Source organism: Panthera pardus, unplaced genomic scaffold, assembly GCF_024362965.1.
Source record: "Panthera pardus isolate Hobbes unplaced genomic scaffold, ASM2436296v1 HiC_scaffold_17, whole genome shotgun sequence".
Taxonomy (NCBI): domain Eukaryota; kingdom Metazoa; phylum Chordata; class Mammalia; order Carnivora; family Felidae; genus Panthera; species Panthera pardus.
The window spans coordinates 15,380,985-15,406,552 of NW_026526732.1; the positions used below are offsets into that span (position 1 = coordinate 15,380,985).

A 25,568-nucleotide genomic window follows, 5' to 3' on the forward strand; every position below is an offset into this window, starting at 1 on the left:
TACATAGAAATGCTACTCAAGTAAAAAGGAAATAAACTACTTGGTTTCTACATAACCTAAGAATATATACATGGTTCAAGAACGTCTTTGTTTAATCTAAGGGTCAATTTTATTAATAACTATTCACAGAACTCCCCAAACTCCATTTCACCTCCTGGTCTTTGCTCATATGCTCATTCCTGTAAGTGAACACCCATCCCATCTTTCTTCATTTTGCTCACTTGCCTCATCCTCCAGACATAATTTTAAATCAAGAAACATCCTCAGAGCCTGACTCACACCCACCAGCACTGAGACAAGTTTGGACTCTTGTAACACCCTGCACTCACCCTCATCTTGGCGCTTTTCACACTGTAATTTGGTTGCCAATTTATTTGTCCAACACTCCCATTACTTTCTAAGGTCTATGAGAATAAGGACCATGTCTTTCCTATAATGGTGTCTCCAGGGCCTTGTACAGTGTTGTGCTTAGTAAAGGTAATCAACAAATAAATGAATAAATAAATTTAATCATTTTAAGGTCCTCCCTATCTCTAAAAGTCAATATCTCTGCTTCAAATCTATGCTTCTTCCAGAATATTGAAGTGGATTCAATATTCATCTCACTTAATAGAACTCATTTAAGTGATTTCATACCATGAAGTTTTTGAAGCCAGGTAGAAATTGTACTTTATACAATTTATACATAGTACAATTTTATATAGTATAATTTATATTACAATGAAATCCTACTATTTAGTCTGTGTCTACAAGATGTAAGTGAGACATGTATTTTAACCATCAAAAAGCAAGCAGAATTTTTTTTAATATTTGAACTTAAGATAAAGCCATACCAATAAAACATTTATTTTTATTAGCTCACATTTCCTTCACTACTTTTTTACAAGTGTATCTTCCTCTTTTCTGTGTTTTTTGTTCTGATGCCTTAATGCTTAGAGACAATACTAACTTTGATGTGAACTTATATAGTTCACTTTTCAAAGCGGAACAAAAGGATGAAAATAATTTGTGAGAATGTTGCTATTATTCCTTGAAGAAAGGTCATTTCTATCTTTAATCTTAATAATTTGATTTTTATAACTAAAACGTCTCTTTTCTTATATTCGTCTATTATTTTCCTTATCTTTATCATATAATAGCACTTTACCTATACTGACTTACTTTAATCATATCATAAAACAAGTACCTTTGCCTCCCCAAATAAATTTCCCAAATAAACTCCAAATCTTGTAGGATTATGGATTATGTTTTACACATATTTTGATTTCCCTCAGAACAACTAGCACAGGTACAAAGTAAGTTTTTAGTAAACATGAATAGTCAAAACTTCAGACTTAGAAACAATCTATTCCCTTTCCATACATTAAATCAAGGGTCAGCAAATTATGGCTCACAGGTCATTTCTGGTCAGTTCTGGTCTGTTTTTGTATACAAAGTTTTATTGGTGCACACCTATTTATTTATATATTGTCTATGGCCCCTTACAGGCCACAATGTCAGAGTTGAGTAGCTGCAACAAAGTCTATATGCAAAGCCTAAAATAGTTACTCTCTGACCTTTTACAAAAAAACAAATTTACTGAACGCAGCTCTAAATCGTTTTTACAGATGAGAGAACTCAGTTTCAGATAAGTGACTTGTCCAAATTTGTAGTTGAACCTGTTCACTAAACCTACCCGTCAGATGATTTGTCAACACCAAATTAAATGTTTGATGAAAATAATGCTAGTTTAGAATTTACAAAAGCAAATAAACATTAATATCACAATTGAAGATGGCTGTCGAAAGACCTTTATGGGCTTATGCTAACCAAAACCAAAACAGAAATAACATTTTTCTAAATTAAGATAGTATCGCTGGGGCGCCAGGGTGGCTAGGTCAGTTGGGCATCCTACTTTAGCTCGGGTCACAATCTTGCAGTCTGTGAGTTCGAGCCCCGCATTGGGCTGTGCTGACAGCACGGAGCCTGGAGCCTGCTTCTGATCCTCTCTCTCTCTCTCTCTCTCTCTCAAAAATAAACATTAAAATTTCTAAAAATATAGTATCAGTTGGTAAAATTAAATAATCTATGTTGCTTGAACACATAGATATAGGTATACGTGTGTGTGTGTGTGTGTGTGTATTTATTTATAGATATCTTTGTGTGGATACATATATATATATGTAATATATATATATATAAACAAAAATTCACTATCAGAGAATATCATTAATTTTATTAAGAAATCCAACAAAAAAAGTCCAAGTACTACAGAAGACTTCTAAAAGATGTTGAAAATAATAACTGTCAAAAAACTGCTTTTCAAATGGACCAAGACAAAGTTAATTCAGCTAACCTAAACTCCTATCAGATTGCTATTCCTGTCAGACAAAGGAAATTTAGCATAGATATTTTCAGTAGTAAAAATGAATGGTATTCCCCCCAGGGCATACTCTAAAATACAATAATATAGACACTCTTGGAGTAGAAATAAATTGTAGCTGGCAGTATAAAGGAGAAGCTGTACTTGATAAACCATATACAAGAAAAGGATCAAGCAGACAGGTGAATGAAATGTAACAAGTAAATACTTAATAACTGCTTATACACATAATATGCCCCCCTACTACAAGTCACAGCTATTGTGTCTTCTCATTTTAGCAAAAGGTCATTTCATCCACTGAGACAACAAAGAGATGGAAGAAAAGCGAGAGAAGAACAAGTTAAATTAGAATTGGTCCGGAGCAAAGATCAGAACAGAAGACATGTCTGGACACAGCCAAGGCGGCAAGGTAATCATGTACAGACAATTAACATTACACAGTATCCTATAAGCTTAGTTGCCTACAACACACGAATATCCACCTGCCCTTCCCTCATCAGGGCACAAACATATCAATACCCAGCTACTGGAGTCCTCTTCCCGTAGGGTTGCTCAAGACTGCTTGGATCTTGCCAAATGGAGGAAGCGTAATTACTCAGCCACCACTGTCCTGGTCTTTGTCAACTCTTTCTCCTGAGAACTTTTTTTTTCACTATCTTTCTACCAGAGATACTGGTGGACCTACTAGGTATTAGCGTTCTTCGACAAATGGCTGCTCTTATGCCTTCCTTCTTCAGTGGCTTCCCCCCTTAGGATTAAAAGTGGAATAGGTCGCTTTTAACACACTATTACCTTGAATACTTCTCTTGAAGAAGGCCTTACAGCCCTCACAGGACCATACTCCATAATGGTAGCCTGAGGCATAGTCATTGCATACTGCACAGTAGCGGGTCTCCTTGGCAGACTCCATGGCCATGCTTCCCTTATCACCAGTACTGGCCAATCTCTCTCTGCCACTCTGGCGCCGATTATCTGAATTTGGCCTGGAAAAAAAAAATAGGAGAAAATAAAAAACAGTGAATCTATTAACATTAGAAAAGCAAAACATGTACCCTCTTCCAAAGAATAAGAGGCTTGGGGGATGCAGAAGATCCACTTTATTCTGACATTTTGAAATAATGAATCATAATGTAAGCTAATCTTTCATTACCTCTTGCCAGCTGTTGCAGCAAAAGGTGTTTGCCTATTACATTAACCTTGACGGGAAATTGTTTATTGCAAACTTGCTTAAAAAATGGACTGCCTACACCAGAATATATTATCTAGAAAATGACAAAATGAAATTAAGTGGTTTCTAATAGATTTATTCATTTTTTTCAGGGATTCAAAATTAATGCAGAACCATTAGAGACCAATGCTCATTCTAATTCTAGACACACTAAGAAGCCTTAGGAAATAGAGACAAAGTATAAAGCAGCTGGGGCATTTGAAACTCGAATGAACTGACGAACAACTCTGAACATGTATAGAAAGATAGCAATTCACATTTTCATGTCATTGTTACCATGTAACCCTTGCTATCAATTTTTACAACTTGACTCTAATTTAAGGATGCCATTCGATATTCAATACTCCTTTTTAAGAATGTGTAGAATAAGGGGCGCCTGGGTGGCTCAGTAGGTTTAACATCTGACTTCAGCTCAGGTCATGATCTCATGCTTCATGGGTTTGAGCCCCACATCGGGCTCTATACTGAAAGCTCAGAGCCTGGAGCCTGCTTCAGATTCTGTGTCTCCCTCTCTCTCTGCCCTTCCCCCACTCACACTCTGTCTCTGTCTCTCAACAATAAATAAAACATTTTTTAAAAAAAAGAATATGTAGAATGAGAAGAGCAGAAGAACACAGACAATTACTCCAACCTATAAAAATTTCATAGAGGAAACATAACCTCAGAAAGAAATGTGAGAATGGACAGTCAGTTCTGGAAGAACCAAGGAAACGGAGAAGTAAAAAGTTTTAAAGAAGTAGAAAGCTTTCAGAAGGTAGATGGATTAATAGTGCCAAATGGGGCAGAGAAATCCAATAAAGCAAGGACTGATGAAATGAAGTGAGAGTCGACAAAGAGGAACCTCAGCAAGGAGTTTGAGAGGAAGAGTACAGCACGAGCCAAAAGCCAGTGGTAGAAACGTGAATGCAGTATGAGGAAATCAAAATGAGAGAAGGCCATTCCTTTCAGACTCTGGATGAGAGTGAGCAGAGACAGAGATGGGGTGATCACTGAAGAATATAGGGATTAGGAGGATTTTTATTGGCCAACAGGGCGGAGAAGTAGGGGGAATCCATACTTCCCGTGTCTCTCAAACAAAGACGTGTAGAAGCCAAAGGACTTTGAACACCAGAGCCTGGGAGGAAAAGAGACTGAATCTACTAGGAAGAAAATGAGAAAGCTCGAAAAAAGGTGGGTAACTGCGAACTGGGGGAGATAAAAAAAGGCCCTGTGGGCACGGAGGGGAGGGACCCCCTTCTGTGGAGAGACAAAGGGAAGACAAAGAGCAGGTAGGGAAGTGCAGGACCCTAGATGGACAGGAGAAAGACCTCAGATTGAGACTGAGAGGCATCTGATTCTAACTGCGGGGCTTTCTCTGGACTGGGGCGGGCTCCCTATTCGCACACCTGGGGAGGAGGGGCGCCAGCCCTGGGTACCGTGGTAGGTCAGGGCTCAGTCCTCAGCGGGAGAAAGTGGTTCCCTCCCTGGAGGGCTGCGCGATAGCACAGAACCTGCCTGTGTCCGCCACCCTGCGCGCAAGTGGCTGGGCCGAGGGCTCAGTCTGCAGGAGGAAAAGGCGGCCGTTTTCCTGGAGTGCCGTGGGAAAAGACAAAGCCTGGTGCGTCCGCCACCCGGGGGGCTCCCGGGGAGGGCAGCGGCTCAGTCCACAGTAGGAGAAGGCGGTCCTCCCCGAAGTGCGGGGGGCACAGACAAAACCGGCCGAGACCACATATCACGCACCGAGAGGTGTTTCCCCAGCGCCAGAGCGCGCGGAGCGGGACTTTGAATCCTAGACAAGCGCAGGGTCAGGGGAGTTGGTGGAACAAGAAAGAACCGCCCCGTCTGCGCCCGCAGAGTGAGGACGACTCAAACTGAGTCCACCGGGTGGGCTCCGTGGAGAAGACACTGAGGGATCACCATCCCCCCCCCCCCCCCCCCAAGCAAGGCAGGGCCTCAGGGATCACTCCCCCACCCATAGTGGAGGTGGGTCCACATTACGCCAAACCACGCCCCCTTGCGCTGGGTAACTGCGTAGCCACCAGATCGGAACAGACCCTGCAGACAGCTACTCCTGACAAGTGATGCAGCATTGTCCGGATTAACTCTAGGTCAACTCTGGATATATAAATATATTCTACTCCCCCTTTCTCCTCCTTATCTCTTCCCTCCCCTAGGCTGGTTACTCTGGTTATTGGTCTCTCTAAACAGACATATTTAATCCATTGTCTTGATACATGCTCTACACCTCCTTCTTTACACTCCTTTCTGTCTGGAATAATCAAGCCATAGAGTTTCTCTGTCTGGGTAACTTTATCTTCGTTTCATTTTCCCCGCCTCCTTCTTTAATTTCCCTTCTCTCTCTCCGGATTAAGCCTTTTAGTCTCTCTGCCTAAATCAATGTTTATTTTTTCTACCCCCCTCCATGCATTTCTCTCCTTGTATGTGCTCATTCATCAGCACCGCCTCCACCCTCTTTACTTGTAGTTGGTGTTTTTGGGTTTTTCGTTTCTAGTCTTTAGTTTTTTGTTTGTGTTTGTTTGTTTGTGTTATTCATGTGTTTGCGTGTTTTTGTCTCCTGTTTGTCTGTTTTCCTTTACGGGGCTACTCCAAGGAACTAATCAAAGCACCCCTGGTGGAGGGTCCAAAATATCACTATGAGTAGGATAATAAAATAACCAAAGTCACAACAACAGAGAGCAAGTAACGATCTCTGAAAACACACCTCCTGAAGGGCCAGGCTCTGGACGGTGTATGACCCTCTTTCAATATAGCAGTGCTCACAGGTGCAGAGCCCACAAACTTTTAAAACGCATAAGGGACAGAAAACTAGACAAAATGACGAAACAGAAGAATTCTCCTCAAAAGAAATTCCAGGAAGTAGTGACAGCTAGCGAATTGATCAAAACCGATTTCAGCAACATAACGGAAGAAGAATTTAGAATAATAGTCATAAAATTAATCGCCGGGCTTGGAAAAAAGCACAGAGGATAGCAGAGAATCTATTGCTACAGAGATCAAGGGACTAAAAAATAGTCATGATGAATTTAAAAATGCTATAAATGAGGTGCAAAATAAATGGAGGTGGCCACTTCACAGATTGAAGAGACAGGAGAGAATAGGTGAATTAGAAGATAAAATTATGGAGAAAAAGGAAGCTGAGAAAAAGATTTAAAAAATCCAGGAGTACGAGGGGAGAATTAGAGAACTAAGTGATGGAATCAAACAGAACAATATCTGTATCATAGGAATTCCAGAAGAAGAAGAGAGAGAGAAAGGGGCTGAAGGTGTACTTGAACAAATCATAGCTGAGAACTTCTCTAATCTGGGGAAGGAAACAGGCATTGAAATCCAAGAGGCACAGAGAACTCCCTTTAGACATAACTTGAATCGATCTTCTGCATGACATATCATAGTAAAACTGGCAGAATGCAAGGATAAAGAGAGAATTCTGAAAGCAGCTAAAAATAAATGGGCCTTAACGTACAAAGGTAGACACATAAGGGTAGTAGCAGACCTATCTACTGAAACTTGGCAGGCCAGAAAGGAATGGCAGGAAATCTTCAATGTGATAAACAGAAAAAATATGCAGCCAAGAATCCTTTACCTAAAAGTCCGTCATTCAGAATAGAAGGAGAGATAAAGGTTTTCCCAAACAAACAAAAACTGAAGGAATTCATCATCACTAAACCAGCCCTACAAGAGATTCTAAGGGGCACTCTGTGACTAAAATGTTACAAGGACCACAAAGGACCAGAGACACCACTACAAGCATGAAAACTACAGATATCACAATGACTCTAAACACATATCTTTCAATAATAACACTGAATGTAAATTGACTACATGCTCCAATCAAAAGCCATAGGGTATCAGAATGGATAAAAAAAAAAACAAGACCCATCTATTTGCTGTCTATAAGAGACTCATTTCAGACCTGAGGACACCTTCAGATTGAAAGTGAGGGGATGGAGAACTGTCTATCACGCTATTGGAAGTCAAAAGAAAGCTGGAGTAGCCATACTTATATCAGACAAACTAGACTTTAAATTAAAGGCTGTAACAAGAGGTGAAGAAGGGCATTATATAATAATTACAGGATCTATCCATCAGGAAGAGCTAACAATTATAAATATCTATGCATCAAATTCGGAAGCCCCCAAAATATGTAAAACAATTCATCACAAACATAAGCAACCTTATTGACAAGAATGTGGTAATTGCAAGAGACTTTAATACTCCACTTACAATAATGGATAGAACATCTAGACAGAGAATAAATAAAGAAACAAGGGCCCTGAATGATATATTGGGTCAGATGGACTTCACAGATATATTTAGAACTCTGCATCCCAAAGCAACAGAATATACTTTCTTCTCGAGTGCACATGGAACACTCTGCAAGATAGATCACATACTTGGTCACAAACAGCCCTTCATAAGTATAAAAGAATTGAGATCATACCATGCACACTTTCAGACCACAATGCTATGAAACTTGAAATCAACCACAGGAAAAAGTCTGGAAAACCTCCAAAAGCATGGAGGTTAAAGAACACCCTCCTAAAGAATGCATGGGTCAACCAGGGAATTAGAGAAGAAATTTAAAAAATAAATGGAAGCAAATGAAAATGAAAATACAACAATTCAAATGCTTTGGGATACAGCGAAGGCAGTCCTGAGAGAAAAATATATTGCGATCCAGGCCTATCTCAAGAAACAAGAAAAATCCCAAATACAAAATCTAACAGCACACCTAAAGGAAACAGAAGCAGAACAGCAAAGATACCCCAAACCCAGCAGAAGAAGAGAAATAATAAAGATCAGAGAAGAAATAAATAATATAGAATCTAAAAAAAACAGTAGAGAAGATCAATGAAACCAAGAGTTGGTTTTTTGAAAAAATAAACAAAATTGATAACCCTCTAGCCAGGCTTCTCAAAAAGAAAAGGGAGATGACCCAAACAGGTAAAATGATGAATGAAAATGGAATTATTACAACCAATCCCTCAGAAATACAAGCAATTATCAGGGAATACTATGAAAAATGATATGCCAACAAACTGGACAACCTGGAAGAAATGGAGAAATTCCTAAGCACCCACACACTTCCAAAACTCAAACAGGAAGAAATAGAAAATTTTAACAGACCCATAACCAGTGAAGAAATTGAACCAGTTATCAAAAATCTCCCAACACATAAGAGTCCAGGACCAGAAGACTTCCCTGGGGAATTCTACCAGACATTTAAGGCAGAAATAATACCTATCCTTCTCTATCCTTCTCAAGCTGTTCCAAAAAATAGAAAGGGAAGGAAAACTTACAGACTCATTCTATGAAGCCAGCATTACTTTGATTCCCAAACGAGACAGAGACCCAGCAAAAAAAGAGAACTGCAAGCCAATATCCCTGATGAATATGGGTGCAAAAATTCTCAACAAGATACTAGCAAATCAAATTCAACAGCATATGAAAAGAATTATTCGCCATGATCAAGTGGAACTCATTCCTGGGATGCAGGGCTGGTTCAATATTCGTGAATCAATCAATGTGATACATCACATTAATAAAAGAAAAGATAAGAACCATATGATCCTGTCAATCGATGCAGAAAAAGCATTTGGCAAAATTCAGCATCCTTTCTTAATAAAAACCCTTGAGAAAGTCGGGATAGAAGGAACATACTTAAACATCATAAAAGCCATTTATGAAAAGCCCACAGCTAGTATCATCCTCAATGGGGAAAAACTGAGAGCTTTCTCCCTGAGATCAGGAACACGACAGGGATGTCCACTCTCACCGCTGTTGTTTAACATAGTGTTGGAAGTTCTAGCATCAGCAATCAGACCACAAAAGGAAATCAAAGGCATCAAAATTGGCAAAGATGAAGTTAAGCTTTCACTTTTTGCAGATGACATGATATTATACATGGAAAACCCAACAGACTCCATCAAAAGTCTGCTAGAACTAATATATGAATTCAGCAAAGTCTCAGGATACAAAATCAATGTGCAGAAATCAGTTGCATTCATATACACTAATAATGAAGCAACAGAAAGACAAAGAAACTGATCCCATTCACAATTGCACCAAGAAGCACAAAATACCTAGGAATAAACCTAACCAAAGATGTAAAAGAACTGTATGCTGAAAACTATAGAAAGCTTATGAAGGAAATGGAAGAAGATATAAAGAAATGGAAAAACATTCCGTGCTCATGGACTGGAAGAATAAATATTGTTAAAATGTCAATACTACCCAAAGCAATCTACACATTCAATGCAATCCCAATCAAAATTCCACCAGCATTCTTCTCAAAGCAGGAACAAGCAATCCTAAAATGTGTATGGAACCACAAAAGACCCTGAATAGCCAAAGTAATATTGAAGAAGACCAAAGCAGGAGGTATCACAATCCCAGACTTTAGCCTCTACCAGAAAGCTGTAATCATCAAGACAGCATGGTATTGGCACAAAAACAGACACATAGACCAATGGAATAGAATAGAGACTCCAGAATGGACCCACAAAAGTATGGCCAACTAATCTTTGACAAAGCAGAGAAGAATATCAAATGGAAAAAGACAGTCTCTTTAACAAATGGTGCTGGGAGAACTGAACAGCAACATGCAGAAGAATGAAACTAGACCACTTACTTACACCATTCACAAAGATAAACTCAAAATGGATGAAGGACCTGAATGTGAGACAGGAAACCATCAAAACCCTAGAGGAGAAAGCAGGAAAAAACCTCTCTGACCTCAGCTGTAGCAATTTCTTTCTTGACACATCTCCAAAGTCAAGAGAATTAAGCAAAAATGAACTATTGGGACCTCATGAAGATAAAAAGCTTCTGCACTGCAAAGAAAACAACCAACAAAACTAAAAGGCAATCGACAGAATGGGAAAAGATATTCTGCAAATGACATATCAGACAAAGGGCTAGTATCCAAAATCTATAAAGAACTCACCAAACTCCACACCCGAAAAACAAATAATCCAGTGAAGAAATGGGCAGAAGACATGAATAGACACTTTTCTAAAGAAGACATCCAGATGGCCAACAGGCACATGAAAAGATGCTCAACGTCGCTCCTCATCAGGGAAATACAAATCAAAACCACACTCAGATATCATCTCACGCCAGTCAGAGTGGGTCAAATGAACAAATCAGTAGACTATAGATACTGGAGAGGATGTGGAGAAATGGGAACCCTCTTGCACTGTTGGTGGGAATGCAAACTGGTGCAGCCACTCTGGAAAACAGTGTGGAGGTTCCTCAAAAAATTAAAAATAGATCTACCCTATGACCCAGCAATAGCACTGCTAGGAATTCACCCAAGGGATACAGGAATGCTGATGCATAGGGGCACTTGTACCCCAATGTTTATAGCAGCACTTTCAACAACAGTCAAATTATGGAAAGAGCCTAAATGTCCATCAATGGATGAATGGATAAAGAAGATGTGGTTTATATATACAATGGAATACTACTTGGCAATGAGAAATAATGAAATATGGCCTTTGTAGCAATGTGGATGGAGCTGGAGAGTGTTATGCTAAGTGAAAAAGTCAGGCAGAGAAAGACAGATACCATATGTTTTCACTCATATGTGGATCCTGAGAAACTCAACAGAAGATCAGGGAGGAGGGGAAGGCAAAAAAAAAAAAAAAAAGTTACAGAGAGGGAAGGAGGCAAAACATAAGAGACTCTTACATACTGAGAACAAACTGAGGGTTGAGAGGGGGTGGGGGGGAGGGGAAAGTGGGTGATGGGCATTGAGGGGGGCACCTGTAGGGATGAGCACCGGGTGTTGTATGGAAACCAATTTGACAATAAATTTCATATAAAAAAATAAATTAAAAAAAAGAATATAGGGATTAAAAAGGATTTTCAGAATGGAAGAAGCTTGAGGAAGCTTCATCTAGACTGAAGGGCAATAGGTAGTGGAAAGGGAATAGCTCGGGGTACAGAGAAGGGAAAAACAACAAGGTCAAGGGAAGTACAGCAGTTGGGATTAATGATACAGAAGGAACAGCCTCGACAAAGACACCTTGAAGAAGACAGGGAGAAAAGAAGTAAGAAAAGGGGCAGATGAGACAAAGTTTGCATCTCTCATTTAACCCGGTATAGGATCAGAACTTACATCAATCCAGGATTTACTAGGCATGTGCAATTGAATAAAGCCTGTGTAAGAGAATCAAGGGTATATGGTCAGAGCCCAGCACAGTGCCTGCTATGTACTTGGCACTCAGTAATACATTGAAAGGAATTCATAGAATGTTTCAGTGTATAGGAAAAAAGAAAGGTAGAAACATAGTGAAAGGATAGATGGAGTGAAGGCTCCTATAAGATATATGAAAGAAAGAAAGAAAGAAAGAAAGAAAGAAAGAAAGAAAGAAAGAAAGAAAGAAAGAAAAGAAAGGAGAGGAAAAGAAAAGAAAAGGAAAGGAAAAGAAAAGAAAAGAAAAGAAAAGAAAAGAAAAGAAGGGAAGGGAAGGGAAAGGAAAAGGAGAGAAGAGAAGAGAAGAGAAGAGAAGAGAAGAGAAGAGAAGAGAAGAAAAGAGAAAAGAAAAAAGAAAAGAGAAAAGAAACCTAGTATGAAATAAAGTGAATTGAAGATAAGTTTCCATGTTCTCTGATTAAAGAAACCCATGCTTCCTGCTTCCATTCCCCACCCAAAGAACCAGACCACACTGACTTTTTCACTGGTCCTCCCCTTCACAAGCCCTGTCTTCCCTTTTAGCTCAAATTGTATTACCCTTCCTTGACCTGATCACTCATTAATACTGTCCATAGTTTCATGGCAGTGCCTCTCAAACAACACTTGCCATAATACTCACAAAATACCGGCTCCTCATGTTGAGTGAGTTTGACTTGGCCTATTTTTTCCATTCGAAATGACAAAGCTCTTAGTTTGACAGCCTCAAATGGAAGTTCTTTATTTTTTAATATCTTTAGAGAGCACTGGCTTGCAGTTTTCAATTCTAGTTCATATTCTTTTGCCCATCTCCTTCCATTTCATCATGATGCTGTTGAACTCCCCCCCACACACACCCCCAATCAACCTCAAACCTTTGTACTGTTTGTTTACTAACATCTTATGCATGATTCAAGTCAGTCGGAGGCAGCTGTGAATATTTAACTACAGAAGCTTAGTGCCTTTGGGGGGCAGTGTGGTTGGCAAGAATGACACTGACAGATTCAGTGCCTTATAAATCTTCAGTCTTGCAGCCTCAATCCCTAGCTCAGTGCCCAGCACACAGCAGGCACGCCATATATGTTTGTGGAATGAATGAAGGAAGGAAGGAGTGAATATAAGCATGTGCAGAAGTTCAAAGTACCAAGCACCCTCCACCCATCCCTGTATAATAAAATACTGCAAACTTAAAAACTGTGGTAGGATAAATATAACATAAAATTGGCCATCTAATTTTTTACTGTAGAGTTCAGTCATGTTTAGTTATTCACCCTGGTGTGGAACCAATCTCCAGAATTTTTCCATCTCACAAAACTGAAACTCCAACCCATTAAACGACTCCCATTTCCTCCTCCCCCCAGGCCCTGACAACCACCATTCTGCTTTTTTTTTTTTTTAAGTTTATTTATTTATTTTGAGACACAGAGAGGGAGAGCACATGCACGCAGAAAGAGAGGAAGACAGAATCCCAAGCAGGCTCCAAGCTGCGAGCCTGGAGCCTGATGTGAGGCTCAATCCCACGAACTGTAAGATCATGACCTGAGTCAAAATCAAGAGTCGGACACTTAACCAACTGAGCCACCCAGATGCCCCAACTACTTTCAGTCTTGCACTTGACTGTTCTAGATAATTCATATAAGTGGATTCATATAGCAGTTATCTTATTGTAAATGGTTTATTTCACTTAGCATAATGTCCTCAAGGTTCATCCATGTCGCAGTATGTGTCACAATTTCCTTTCTGTTTTAGGCTGAACAATATTCCATTGTTATGTATATACTATACTTTTTTATCCATTCATCCACCAATGCATATCTGGACTGCCTCCATATTTTAAATAATGCTGCTATGAACATGGATATTCAAATATCTCTGTGAAAGCCTGTTCTCAATTTTTTTGGATATACACTACTATTTTACTTTCCCACCAACAATGCACAAGCGTTCCAATTTCCCATAATCCTTCCCAACATTTGTGGGGTTTTCTTCCTGTTTTGTTTTGTTTAATAGTAGACATCCGAATGGGTGTGAGGTGATCACTGCATTTTAAGGTCACCTCTCTTACCAACCACTCCTAACTCCACCCTGGATAACTTATGCCTGTTCAGAACTCAATAGCAGATTTTTCTTTACTTCTCTTCTGCTACCTGCAATATTCTTACTCTCTGAGTTGTACATTCAGTGTGTCCCCATTGCTGCTACATTCCTTGTGTCTTATTCACCTTTGGAACCCTGATTGTTTATAGCATAAGACTGTTTATAGCATAAGTGCCTCCTCATACAGAATAGAGACTCAATAAATATTGGTATCAAATGAATTAATCAATGACTGAATCAATAAAGTGATCATTTTCACAACATAAATGGAATATGCAAATGTTTTTTAAAGTAATGGTAAAAAAGGTAATAGCAAGAGCTCATTTCCCCAGATCTAGCAGAGAGGTATGCAGTCAGCAAAATGCCTTTCATCTACACTTTGAGATGTCCCTGGAATACTGAAAATCCACTGCAGACATAGGGCATAAAACTAGAAGGCCTCCAAACATAAGACAGGAAATTACACAGCTATATTTTCTCTCCATAAAGGCACTTTTTTATCCAACTTGGAAATTCATGTATGTAACACTATCAGTTATCATTTGGCCCAGCCCTGCTCTACGAATGCTCCTAAACTGGGCTGTCATGAAAAATATAATCCAGATCCACCTAAAAGGCAAGTGAGATGTTCTCATAGGCTGCAAAGTCATGTGGTGCCTTGAAATATGTTCTGGTTTTCTTGAGTATCCATTAGGCAAAGGTAATTCAGCCCTACTGCCTCCAGACAGAGATCTGTGTCCCCAGAATGCAGACTAACTTGGCCTAATCATCTGCAGTGGAAAGGAACAGAGTGGGAGGCATCTGTGCCTGGATTCAGACCAAGCCACAACAGGAGGCCAGGCACCAACCTGAGAAGAGGCTTTAGAAACCCTAACGCAGCCCTTATCTCTTTATTCTATGTGAAGATTTAACTAATTCTTTAGCCAGGTCTCTAAAGCATCTCTCTCTCTCTGTAAAATTCTTATCCATTTCTCACTGAATTGTCACCAACCTTCTATAGTTTCTCATCTTGGGCACTTTCTCATAAGACTCGGGTAAGCAGTTGACTAGTTTGCCAAGTTAGATGTTCTTCAGCCTTACGGGTATGTTTAAAGATTCTCTGAAAGCAAGACAGAAACTTCAGTGAAAAATGGAGGGATGTTTTGTCAGTAACTTAACACACAGCAACTCTGAGGCACCCAAGTGCTAAAGAATAGAGTGATGGCAGAGAAAAGAAAGGCAGAAGCATGAGAGATCAAATAATAAGAGGCAACACACTGCACCTCCAGGAACTGAAAACTCAACTGACTAGATTCAGTTCCAATTTCGTTACATCCATTGACTACTAAATATTTCCCAATGGATGCCCCACCGATATTACATATTCAATACGATTAAGAGAAAAAGTCTGAAGGCATTCATATTGGGTCCAGAGAGTGGACTCTCTTGGACCAAGTAAGAATGGAGCATAATAAAAAGCATTTATCCAGAAGATTTTCATGAATCAAAGGAAAAGTTTAAAGCTCAATGTAATCAAAAACTGTTGGTTTTCCAACCATAAGTCATGGTACCAGCCACCCAAAAGCATTATTCCCCTGCTGAGTCAAGCATTTTTAAAACTTTTTACAGCTTGGTTTCTAGAAGAAATGTTTTTGCAAAGTTAAATTAAAAGAACCAACAGAGGGGCACCTGGGTGGCTCAGTCGGTTGAGTGACTGACTTCGGCTCAGGTCATGGTCTCACGGTTTGGGAGTTGGAGCCCTGGTCAGGCTCTGTGCGGACAGCTCAGAGCCTGGAGCCTGCTTCTGATTCTGTGTCTCCCTCTCTCTCTCTCTGCCCCTCCCCCACTTATGCTCTGTCTCTCTCTGTCTCAGAAATAAACATTAAAAAAAGTAAAAAAGAACGAACACAGATACCCATTCCCTAGAGATGTGGGATAATTAAGTGCCAGTGGGATAAACTCATGAGGCTCAAATCCCCATATCAAGTTCCCAAAGTTATGTGCACTCATAGTGCCTTACAGTTTTTCTTGATGGCACTTACCACAATTTCCAATCCTACATTTGAGTGGTTATTGACAAATATATGCTCCCCCTAATGAACAGTAAATTCCATGAAGGCAGGGATCATGTCTCATTTGCTCCCAATTTTAACTGACACATATTAGGTCCTTAATAAACATTTTGCTAAATGTACCTCTTCCATCTAATCCATCACCAAATTGTGTCAGTTATTTCTCCAAAACACTATGCCCATTCTCCTTTGCATTCCTTGTTTTCATCATTCTTGCTTAAAAAATAAATAACCCTACATCTGAATTATTAAAAGCAGTCTCCTGCCTCCCACAAGTCCTCAAACTCATCCTGCCAGCTGCTGTCAAAATAATGGTCACAAAATACAACTTTTATCTTTCAATAACTTCTCATTACATAGATCTGTGGGTCATTACTTTTTTTTTTTTTTTTTTTTTTTTTTTTTTGCCAGGGGAGGGTAATCAGGGACCTATTTGACAATACAATGAAGACTCTGAAACTGTCTTTTCTAAAAGCCACATATAAACAAACCCTCAAACTTCTGCCTATAATTCTAGAGAAATTATAAACCTGGAAAAGAATACTTAAAAATCATCAACATACAGAACTAAGCCCAAATTCTTGAATTCCCTGCTCCAACCAGTATTGGTCTCTCTGTAGGTCCCTAAGCAAACTTTGATCAACTCCACCTCTGAAAGATTGTTCACACAACATTCCCCACAGTCTCTGCTTCCCATCATCCATACACATCTCATCTGTCATAGAAAACCAGGCTTTAACTCCCCTATCGTCCATAACTTTTATGAGTATTCCAACTCACGCTGGTTCAACTTTGAACTTCTACAGCACTTAAAGTCTTCACCACTTCTCTTGACACTTATAATCTCTCTGACAACTACTCTACTTCTATTTCCTTTGCAATATTTTCTTCCTCTACCAGGCTCCTAAATGACAATGTTCCTCGGGTTCCTGCCCTCAGCCCTCTGTCATCCTTCGCTGCCATTTTCTCTTTGTGGGAATCTTAGCTATGTGTGTGGCCACACCCAACTGCCATCCCATATCCCTCTCCTGGACTTCAGATGTCAATTACACACTTTGCAGCTCCTCTTGAATGACCCGAAGAAACCTCAAACTTAATGTGCACAAAATTAAACTCAGTATCTTTTCCGAAAAGCCTGCTTCTATTCCTGCATTCCCATTTTGGCCCAATGGTTCTAGGATCCAACCAAGGCATTCAAGCATACCACTCCCTCCACCTGGCCCCAGAATAATTCCTATTTATCCTGCAGCCACAGCTCGAACTTAATTTCCTCCAGGGAGTTTTGTTGACTTTCAGGACCTAGGTTACACGCACCCTGGACTCTCCATAGTGGAGTAGCCATCTTTTCACTCCCTGTGATACTGTGATTTATAACAAGAAATACATATTTGGTCTTTGTCCTGCTTCTTGCACAGAGTTTCTAAAACCCTTGGAAATTCCTAAGTGATGAGAGCAACAAAGGTGTCTTTTGTATGTTAATGAGGTGACTTTTGGACCCCACTTAAGGATGAGGGCTGTTGCCAGGGAAACCATCTTGAATAGAGGGTTGGAACTTTCAGTCCCCTGCCACCCATCCACCACCCACAGGGAAAGGAGGGAGCTGGAGGTTGAATCAATCACCACTGGTTGATGATTTAATCAACTATGCTTATGTAATAAACCCTCCATAAAAACCCAAAAGGACCTGGTTCAGAGAGCTTCCCGGTTGGTGGCCATATGGAGTTGCTGAGAAAAGGGCGCACCTGGAGAGGGCATGGACACTTCACGTCCTTTCCCCGTGCCTTACCCTAAGCATCTCTTCTGCCTAGCTACTCCTGACTTCTATCCCTTTATAATAAACTGGTGATCTAGTAAGTAAAATGTTTCTCTGACTTCTGTGAGCCACTCTCCATATTAATCAAACCCAACAAGGGGTTTGTTGGAACCTCTGATTTATAGCTAGTTAGTCAGGTAACAACCTGGGCTTGTGATTGGCATCTGAAGTAGGGACCATCTTATAGGACTGAGCCCTTAGCCTGTAGGGTCTGATGCCATCTCCAGGTAGGAAGTGTCAGAATTGAGTTAAATGCTTGGTGGTATGTTACACACACACACACACACACACACACACACAAGTCAAAGTCACACTCCCCCGTTTAAAACCCTTGGCAGCTTCTCACCACATCAAGGAAAGAATTCAAAAACTCAGCACGATCAGTGTCCTGCCTGTCACTCCAACCAGGACTCCTCAAACTCCTTCCCTGAACCCCGAGTTCCAAGAGCTGAGTCATGGCTGCTCCCAGAAACACCGAGCACCTCCATGCCTCTGAGTCCTCCCTGACTTGCTCCCGACTCCATGCAGTTCGTCACCTTATCAAATGCCTTTTCTGACCTGCTAAAGTAGCCTTTGTATTATTTCCACCCTCTTATACCCATTTCTTTATTCCTTATAGCACTAATTACCGCCTACCATACCAAATTTTAACTTATTATGTGTCTTCCCCACTGAAATGTAAGCTTCATTCCCCAGCACCTTGAAGAGAGCCTAGTATAGAAACAATGGTTGGAAAAGTGCATAAATAAATGTTGATGCTATGAATAAGCATCTTGTTATGCTCTATTTAATTATCTATCTTACCCCATGCACCATAACCTACACTACAGCAGGGACCGTGGTCGCCTTACCTACTATGCCACCCAGCTTATGCTTAGCAGCCTGACACACGGTAAAGTGATTAATCAGTATTTGCCATCTGGATGAATGTATGGACATGGTGAAAATATTCCGAACTCCACACCTACACACTCCCGTGTCGCAAACCTGTCCTCCACACTACAGCAAGAGTGATGGCTCTACCCTGAAAAATGGACCCCTATTTGAAATCCTTCATGAATCCTCAACATCTATGATACGCCTTCTTAGTCTTCTTTGGATGGTGGGCCCCAAGAAAATACCCTACTTACAGAAACACAGATTTTGCTTATAATCTTATGGTACTCATTGGCCTCTGAAGTCCATGAAAGGTCTCCCCAAAAGACGTCCGGCCAAAACCTCCCAGCCTACAGGAGAAATGCAGACTCCATAGCACAGCCATTGTGACCTTGTCACTGTCCCATCTCCAGCCCTATCCCCTCTGTGATAGTTAATTTTATGTGTTACCTTTCTCTGACCAAGCTAGTATATCTCTGGACTTTTGCCTTCTATCTTGGCCAAAAGGCAAAATCTCCTGAGTGAAAATGCCCACTCAGGTAGCAGCCACTGAATTTCTAAATAGAATCAACATGTGCTCCTAGAATATCACACATATAACTATTCTGGAATGGCCATCATCATCGTATGTGTTCACTGTGAATCTCCAGGAAAGAGATCCTATTACAGTCACCTTCACTTCCCAGTTTCCAGCAAAGTACTGACAAATAGTATGCATTTGATAGTCAGTTAGGGACTGGGTAAAATTATATGTCCCAAACTATGTGTCTTGCTTCTCCACTAGGTTTTTAAAAGGTTTTTAAAAGTATGGAAACTATATATTGTTTTACTTTTTTTTAATATTTTTTTTTTTTTGAGAGAGAGAGAGAGCTCAAGTGGGGGAGGAGAGAGAGGGAGACACAGAATCTGAAGCAGGCTTCAGGCTCTGAGCTGTCAGCACACAGCCCCATGGTGGGCCTCGAACTCACAAACCTCAAGATCATGACCCGAGCTGAAGTCAGATGCTTAACCAACTGAGCCGCCCAGGGACCTGTGGAAACTGTATTTTAAATATTTTTTATCATCACCAAAACATCTGGTATGGTATCTTGCACAAAGAATGTATCTAATAAATACTTACTGAATAAATTAATTAACAAAGAATTAAGAACAACTTTGTAAGAGGTGTAGTTGAATCTGTTACAATGATAGAATGCTGTATCAAGATGAGAAGCCAATTTTTGACGCCTGTGTGTGTACCAACACACATAGCATCTGAGAGTGGGTTCTTGTGTACTTCTCTCTGCTTTAAATATAAATATGAATATGAATGAGCATACATTACTCGTGGTTTGTGCCTAAGATCAGAATTTACCTGTAGGTATTTCCACTATCTATGAAAATTTGGATTTTAATATAATCTCTACTTATTTTCCATGGCAGTAAATAAATATTCTTTTAAAAAATGGACAAGTTGGGGCGCCTGGGTGGCTCAGTCGGTTAAGCGTCCAACTTCGGCTCAGGTCACGATCTCGCGGTCCGCGAGTTCGAGCCCCGCGTCGGGCTCTGGGCTGATGGCTCAGAGCCTGGAGCCTGCTTCCGATTCTGTGTCTCCCTCTCTCTCTGCCCCTCCCCCGTTCATGTCTGTCTCTCTCTGTCTCAAAAATAAATAAACGTTAAAAAAAAAAAATTAAAAAAAAAAACGGACAAGTTGATCTAAAATGCTCAACATTGTAGAGTCTGGAAAGGAAAAATCCTCGGTCTTATTTTTAGAAAAGCTCAAGTTAACGGAGTCCTGGGCTAGGTTTGGGTAACCCATTAAGCCATGTCATAGGTATTTTCTGGGCAAGTGTTTTAAGCAATTTGGAAGTATTTTAAGCAAGCTACAAATTATTTTCTGGATGACAAAAATAGGTCCAAAAGTTGGACTTTTGGAAATCAAAGACTCTAGTCCCTTGACGCTGTTCCTCTGAAAACTTCACCTCTTGCCTCATGTTATTCATTTAATGAGTGTAATTTTTGTTTGTATTTATTGTGTCTTCTAGTTAATAATCAGAGAGGGCTGATATTCTTCCCTACAAGCTAAAAAAAGAAAACTTCTTCCAAAAAATGACTGGTGATACATATAGTTCAATGCAGCTCCAGGAAATGAGTGAGGGAGAGAGTTGTAGCTGCCATCTCAGCTTCTGTCCCAAGCTCAAACCACACCCTGGATTCTGGAAGACCAGCACAACCTTACTCATTAGAGCAAGATAAGAGGAGCCTGGGGAAAAGGCAAGCAAAGTTTCACACTACAGCGATGGCTGTGGCCGCACTACTTTTAGTGCCTTACGTGTAATGAATTACCTTAGCCCTCCAACTACCACAAGCAGTACCATTATAACTGCAGTTGTTTTAGGAATGAGGTGACCAAGGTACAGAGAGATCAGGTAACTCAGCAAAGTCATATACAGTCAGGCAACAGTGGAGTCAAAGAATCAGGCAGCCTGATCCCAGAGCCTGGACTCCCACCAGAGAATGGAATCCTTGGCAACTCCACCCAAAGGCAGCAAGAGCCAAGGACAGAATGTGTCACATGCTCTGGGAACAAAATCATTACCTCAGATATCATCCCTAATCTCATAAGTAATAATCCCATTTGAAATTGCCCACAATTATGTATTACAATGCCAATAATCCTTTTTTAAGGGAAAAAAGTTAATTCAATTTCTAGTAAAAGGTTGAGAATTCCATTGAGTTCCATGAAAACAGAGTTAATGGAGCTGATAGCCATACAAGAGAATAGTGTGGTGAAAGTTTGAATATTTCCTTAACATATGATTACAGAAAATACTTATTTTAACTCATAAACAAATGAAAAACGATGTGTTGTTAATGTTTCATATATAAGAGTTCTGAAATTCTTTATGCACAAAGAACATTAACATTTCACCATTCAAAATGTAAGGCTCTCTCTAAAATGTCAAGAGGTTTTCCCACTCACTTAAGAAAAATATCTTCACCCCCAAATACAAGCAAGTGTTGATTTTCCACACTAATAGGAAACAAGAATAGCCTGGCAAAAAGTTCCCCTAAAGCCCCCATTTAGTCAATATCTTTTTATCTGTTCTCTGTTACTAATGTGTAACCAAATGACCTGATTTGAGTTTCCTCACCTCTCCTTTTTCTATTCACACCAACCTGTTGCAAGCGCTAATGAACGGTGAGGACACGAAGCCCAAAGTGAGATGCAAGAAACAAGGATAACACAAAGGAGGGAAGTCAAGAGAGAGCTGTGGTTTGACACCACACCTTCTAGAAACAAGTCTGATTTCCAGCCTAATTTCCACAGAAAATGTGACATATGTTACGATAACAATTACCTACGCATACACAGTAATACTATTCATTCATTCATTCAACAGCTTTGCAGAAGCATCTATTTAATGCCAACCAGGGAGTGTACTAGGACAAAGGACAGCTACAAAAGGAGGAGGGGAGAGAGGCGGAGCACGAAGAGAGGGAAACAGAAGGAAGATGAGAATAGCCTCTGCCCTTGGAAAGCAGATCAAGCAAGGAAACAGACTTGGGCCTCTGGGAAAAGGCCCTACAAGCCCAGAACTCCAAATACCAAAAACAGTCCTGTCCAACACTGGCCTCTGGTCGCCTTTGGAGTGGGATCCATAAATCATTCCATTTATGATTCTATCCAAGAGATAGGAACAATATGTCATCACATAAAAAGTCCGCACAAACAGGTCCAGAGTTGCAAATGGAAATTTTTACGTACAAAAATCATTTGAGGAATCTGCATGTCATTAAAGATCACATTGAGACAAATATAATACACTTCAGGAAAATAAGGGAGTGTTAAACAAGAAAACCACAGGCCCGAAATGGCATCACTTAGGTTAAAGCCTCGAGTCTGTAAACCAGGGCTTAAATGTCTGACCTAACTGCATCTTCAACCTCTCCGAAACCTAAGTCCTAACCTATCAAGGGATTTTCTGATAAGCACCAATTAGGTACTCTGTCTCAAAGATGAGGTAATCTGCATCACAAGACCCCCTGCATGCCCCTCAAGAGGAGATCTTACCTGAAACAATCCCTCCTTTTCTTTGCTTATAACTCTTGCCCCACCCTCCTTCCTAGAAAACCTTTCATTTTGTACATCTGGGGAGCATCCCTCTCTTTGCTAGAAGAGATACACACAGCCTGATTCATGAACCATTTAATAAAGCCAACTTAATCTTCAAATATACTCGGTTGAATTTTGTTTTTTAACAAGAGGCAGAGTACTGTGGTAGAAAAGTTCTAGACTGAGTCAGAATTCCTGGGTTCTAGACAAAACGCTGCCAATCACAGCTGCATGGCTGAAGCAGGTCACCCAGCCTCTCTGGTTTCAGCTGCTTCTCTGGAAAATAAGAAACCCCAACTACGTTTTCTAAATTCCTTTCCAGCTCTCTGATTGTATGACCGTGATTCTGCCCTGCGCCTCTGACCAACATCCATCTGTAGCCAACTAGAATTTCTCCAATGGATCCCATGAATGCACAAACCACTTAACAAAACTCTTTCCCAAGAGTCATCAAATGTGTACAGAAGAGTTGGGGAGAGGGGGTAGCACCGCATTTCGGTCTGCTCACACTCCCTCCTGTGATGGATCAAAGATGACGAACACCTACCCCATCACAGGGAGCTGTCAGTGTTGGCCATCGTGTTTCGAACCGCTACCATGATTTACCCAGAAAGAAGTCACTTCTCTAGTATGGAGACATGAGAAATAGGAGGAAAAAGAAAAAACTGGAGGGGAAGGACAACAAGAAATGCAGAGACAAATAAAAGAGGGAAAACAGCTCTGTATATTTAACATTTTCTTAGTTCATTAAACTCCATCAACAATGCTTAAAGTGGGAACCCGAATAGAAAAAAACTCAGCTGAGATATCAAAGGCAGCATAATCCATCTGCTGTGGCCCTGCCCGGACTAGCAGGCATTTCTGGAAAGAGTTCCAAAGCAAATGAATGATTCTGGAATGAGAGACAATTTAGATATGGTTTAACATGAACAGAGGTTCTTTTGCACAGAATGACTTCATCAAATTCTTAACCATAATCAGTGAGCAGGGTTGTAACCCTGCTGGAAAGGTACTAAGGGCTCTCTTCGATGTGGAAGTGAAAACTGAATCTTCAGGATTACTCTTCTTTGATTTTCCAATCCACCCCAAAAGGAAGCAAGCTGAAAGAGCCACCCATCCATCCTTTTGCTGATTTCTAAGAAGATACAGTAGATCACTCATGATGTAACAATGACCACGGCTGTATAACAATGACCATGGTTGTATCATCCAGAGACACCAGGAACCTGTGAGATGCACATAGACCCACACACCATACAGATCTCGTGGCAAAAGAAGACCGGGTTGCGGTGTGTGTGTGATATGCATTTTCAGGGACCATATGTTTCAGGGAGTTCTGATATGCTATTATTATCTCTTTGACTAAGGGTAACATATGCAAGGTGCTCTCTGGAAGCCTCATACGTTTTTGCCATAAACATCTTTGCCACAAGCATTTCCACCACATAACTCATTCCCCATAAGGACATAATGAAACATGAAAAGTAAGTAACAAGTTAAAAAGACTTTATTGCAAATACAAAATATATTTGAGCACACTCAAAATGTATAGTGCAGATTTATACCAACACTGTGCAAATAACTGATTTTACTTTGTGGACTATACCTAAGCACTTGTCTTTAAAGTCTTTTGAAGACTTTTTTTTTTTTTTTGCTTGTTGATTCATCTCCTCATTGCACTTTTTTTTTTTTTTTTTTTTTTGCTAAAATTCCCTCCTTCGTTAAGAGAGACATCAGTTTCCCAACACAAAGATGCATCTTTGTATAATGTTGTGAAAGCCTTCTGCACTACTATTCATTTTTGGCTTATGTCACATGTTCATTAAGATATTCCAAAACGCTACAGGAAACGTGTGTTCAAAATTCTGCACCACTATATAGACCATAATGAGGTCTGAAATTTATGTAATAAAAAATGAGAGCACTGTGTCAACAGAGACAGGAAACCAGACTGTCGAACAAACCAAACTATCAACCCGTTATTTTTTTTTTCTTGTATCTTTTATGGCAAAACTGCTTCACAGCCGATTATGCACTGAAAATGTTTGCAGCCAAAATGCTTGCAGCAAAGATGCTTACAGTGAAAGTACTTAGAACCTTCTGGAACACCTCGGTCTCTTTCTCCAGACTCACCACCTGTTGCTCCTTTGCCCACCTTCCAGCAACAAATATGTGCCAATTACTTCCCCACCTGCCATACCTTTGCTCCCGTCACACCTTTGCTCACATTGTTTCCTACCAAGAATACCCTTACCCAGCCTGGTGAGCCTAAAGAAATCCTAACAGTATCCAGACTCAGCCTCTCCATTCTGCTACTTCTGTACATCATGCCCACATCTTCCCAGCCCTCCCTAACACTGCATGGCAATAAATGGTTACACAGGTTGTGTGCCTGTTAGACTATGAAATCCCTGTGAGCAACATCCAATATATAGGAGGCAGCCAATAAATCTTTTGAATAGACTTAAATGGAATCCAACTCAGTGAATTATATTCGACTGGTTTCACGATATCCACAAAATAACTAGAAATACCTTAAGAGGTGAGCAAATCGGGCCTGATTATGTGTTCAAGTGCCTGCCCAAACTTCCCACAGACAAGAACAGATCACAGAGCAAAAGAAATATCAAGTTTGGAAAAGTCACTTCCGGTTTGCCAGGAACTGGCAGTTTGACCTGAGAATAAATTCCTCATCGTGTAAGCTACTATGCCACTTCTCCTCATTTGAAAATAGGAATAACACTATTTTCCGTAGCTGAAGAATTAATGGCATTGGATAATGTTTGCGAAAAAAAAAAAACCTAAAAATCCTGAAGCCAGATACTGGTGTTAATCTATAAACCTATTTTAAAGTAAGCATACAGTAGTC

The 25,568-nt window shown here is 40.2% G+C and overlaps 1 protein-coding gene across 5 annotated transcripts in view; it reads right to left on the reverse strand.

Annotated features, from left to right (window-relative positions):
• Positions 1-25,568, reverse strand: part of ESR1 (estrogen receptor 1) — a 421,083-nt gene that overhangs the window by 223,606 nt on the left and 171,909 nt on the right. For 4 of the 5 annotated variants that reach the window (XM_053904374.1, XM_053904373.1, XM_053904372.1 and 1 more), the window contains one exon: positions 3,149-3,345. In XM_053904374.1, coding sequence (XP_053760349.1) covers positions 3,149-3,345 — 197 coding nt within the window. The remainder of the gene's footprint in view (positions 1-3,148; positions 3,346-25,568) is intronic. The other variant, XM_019431732.2, reaches the window with a different exon arrangement.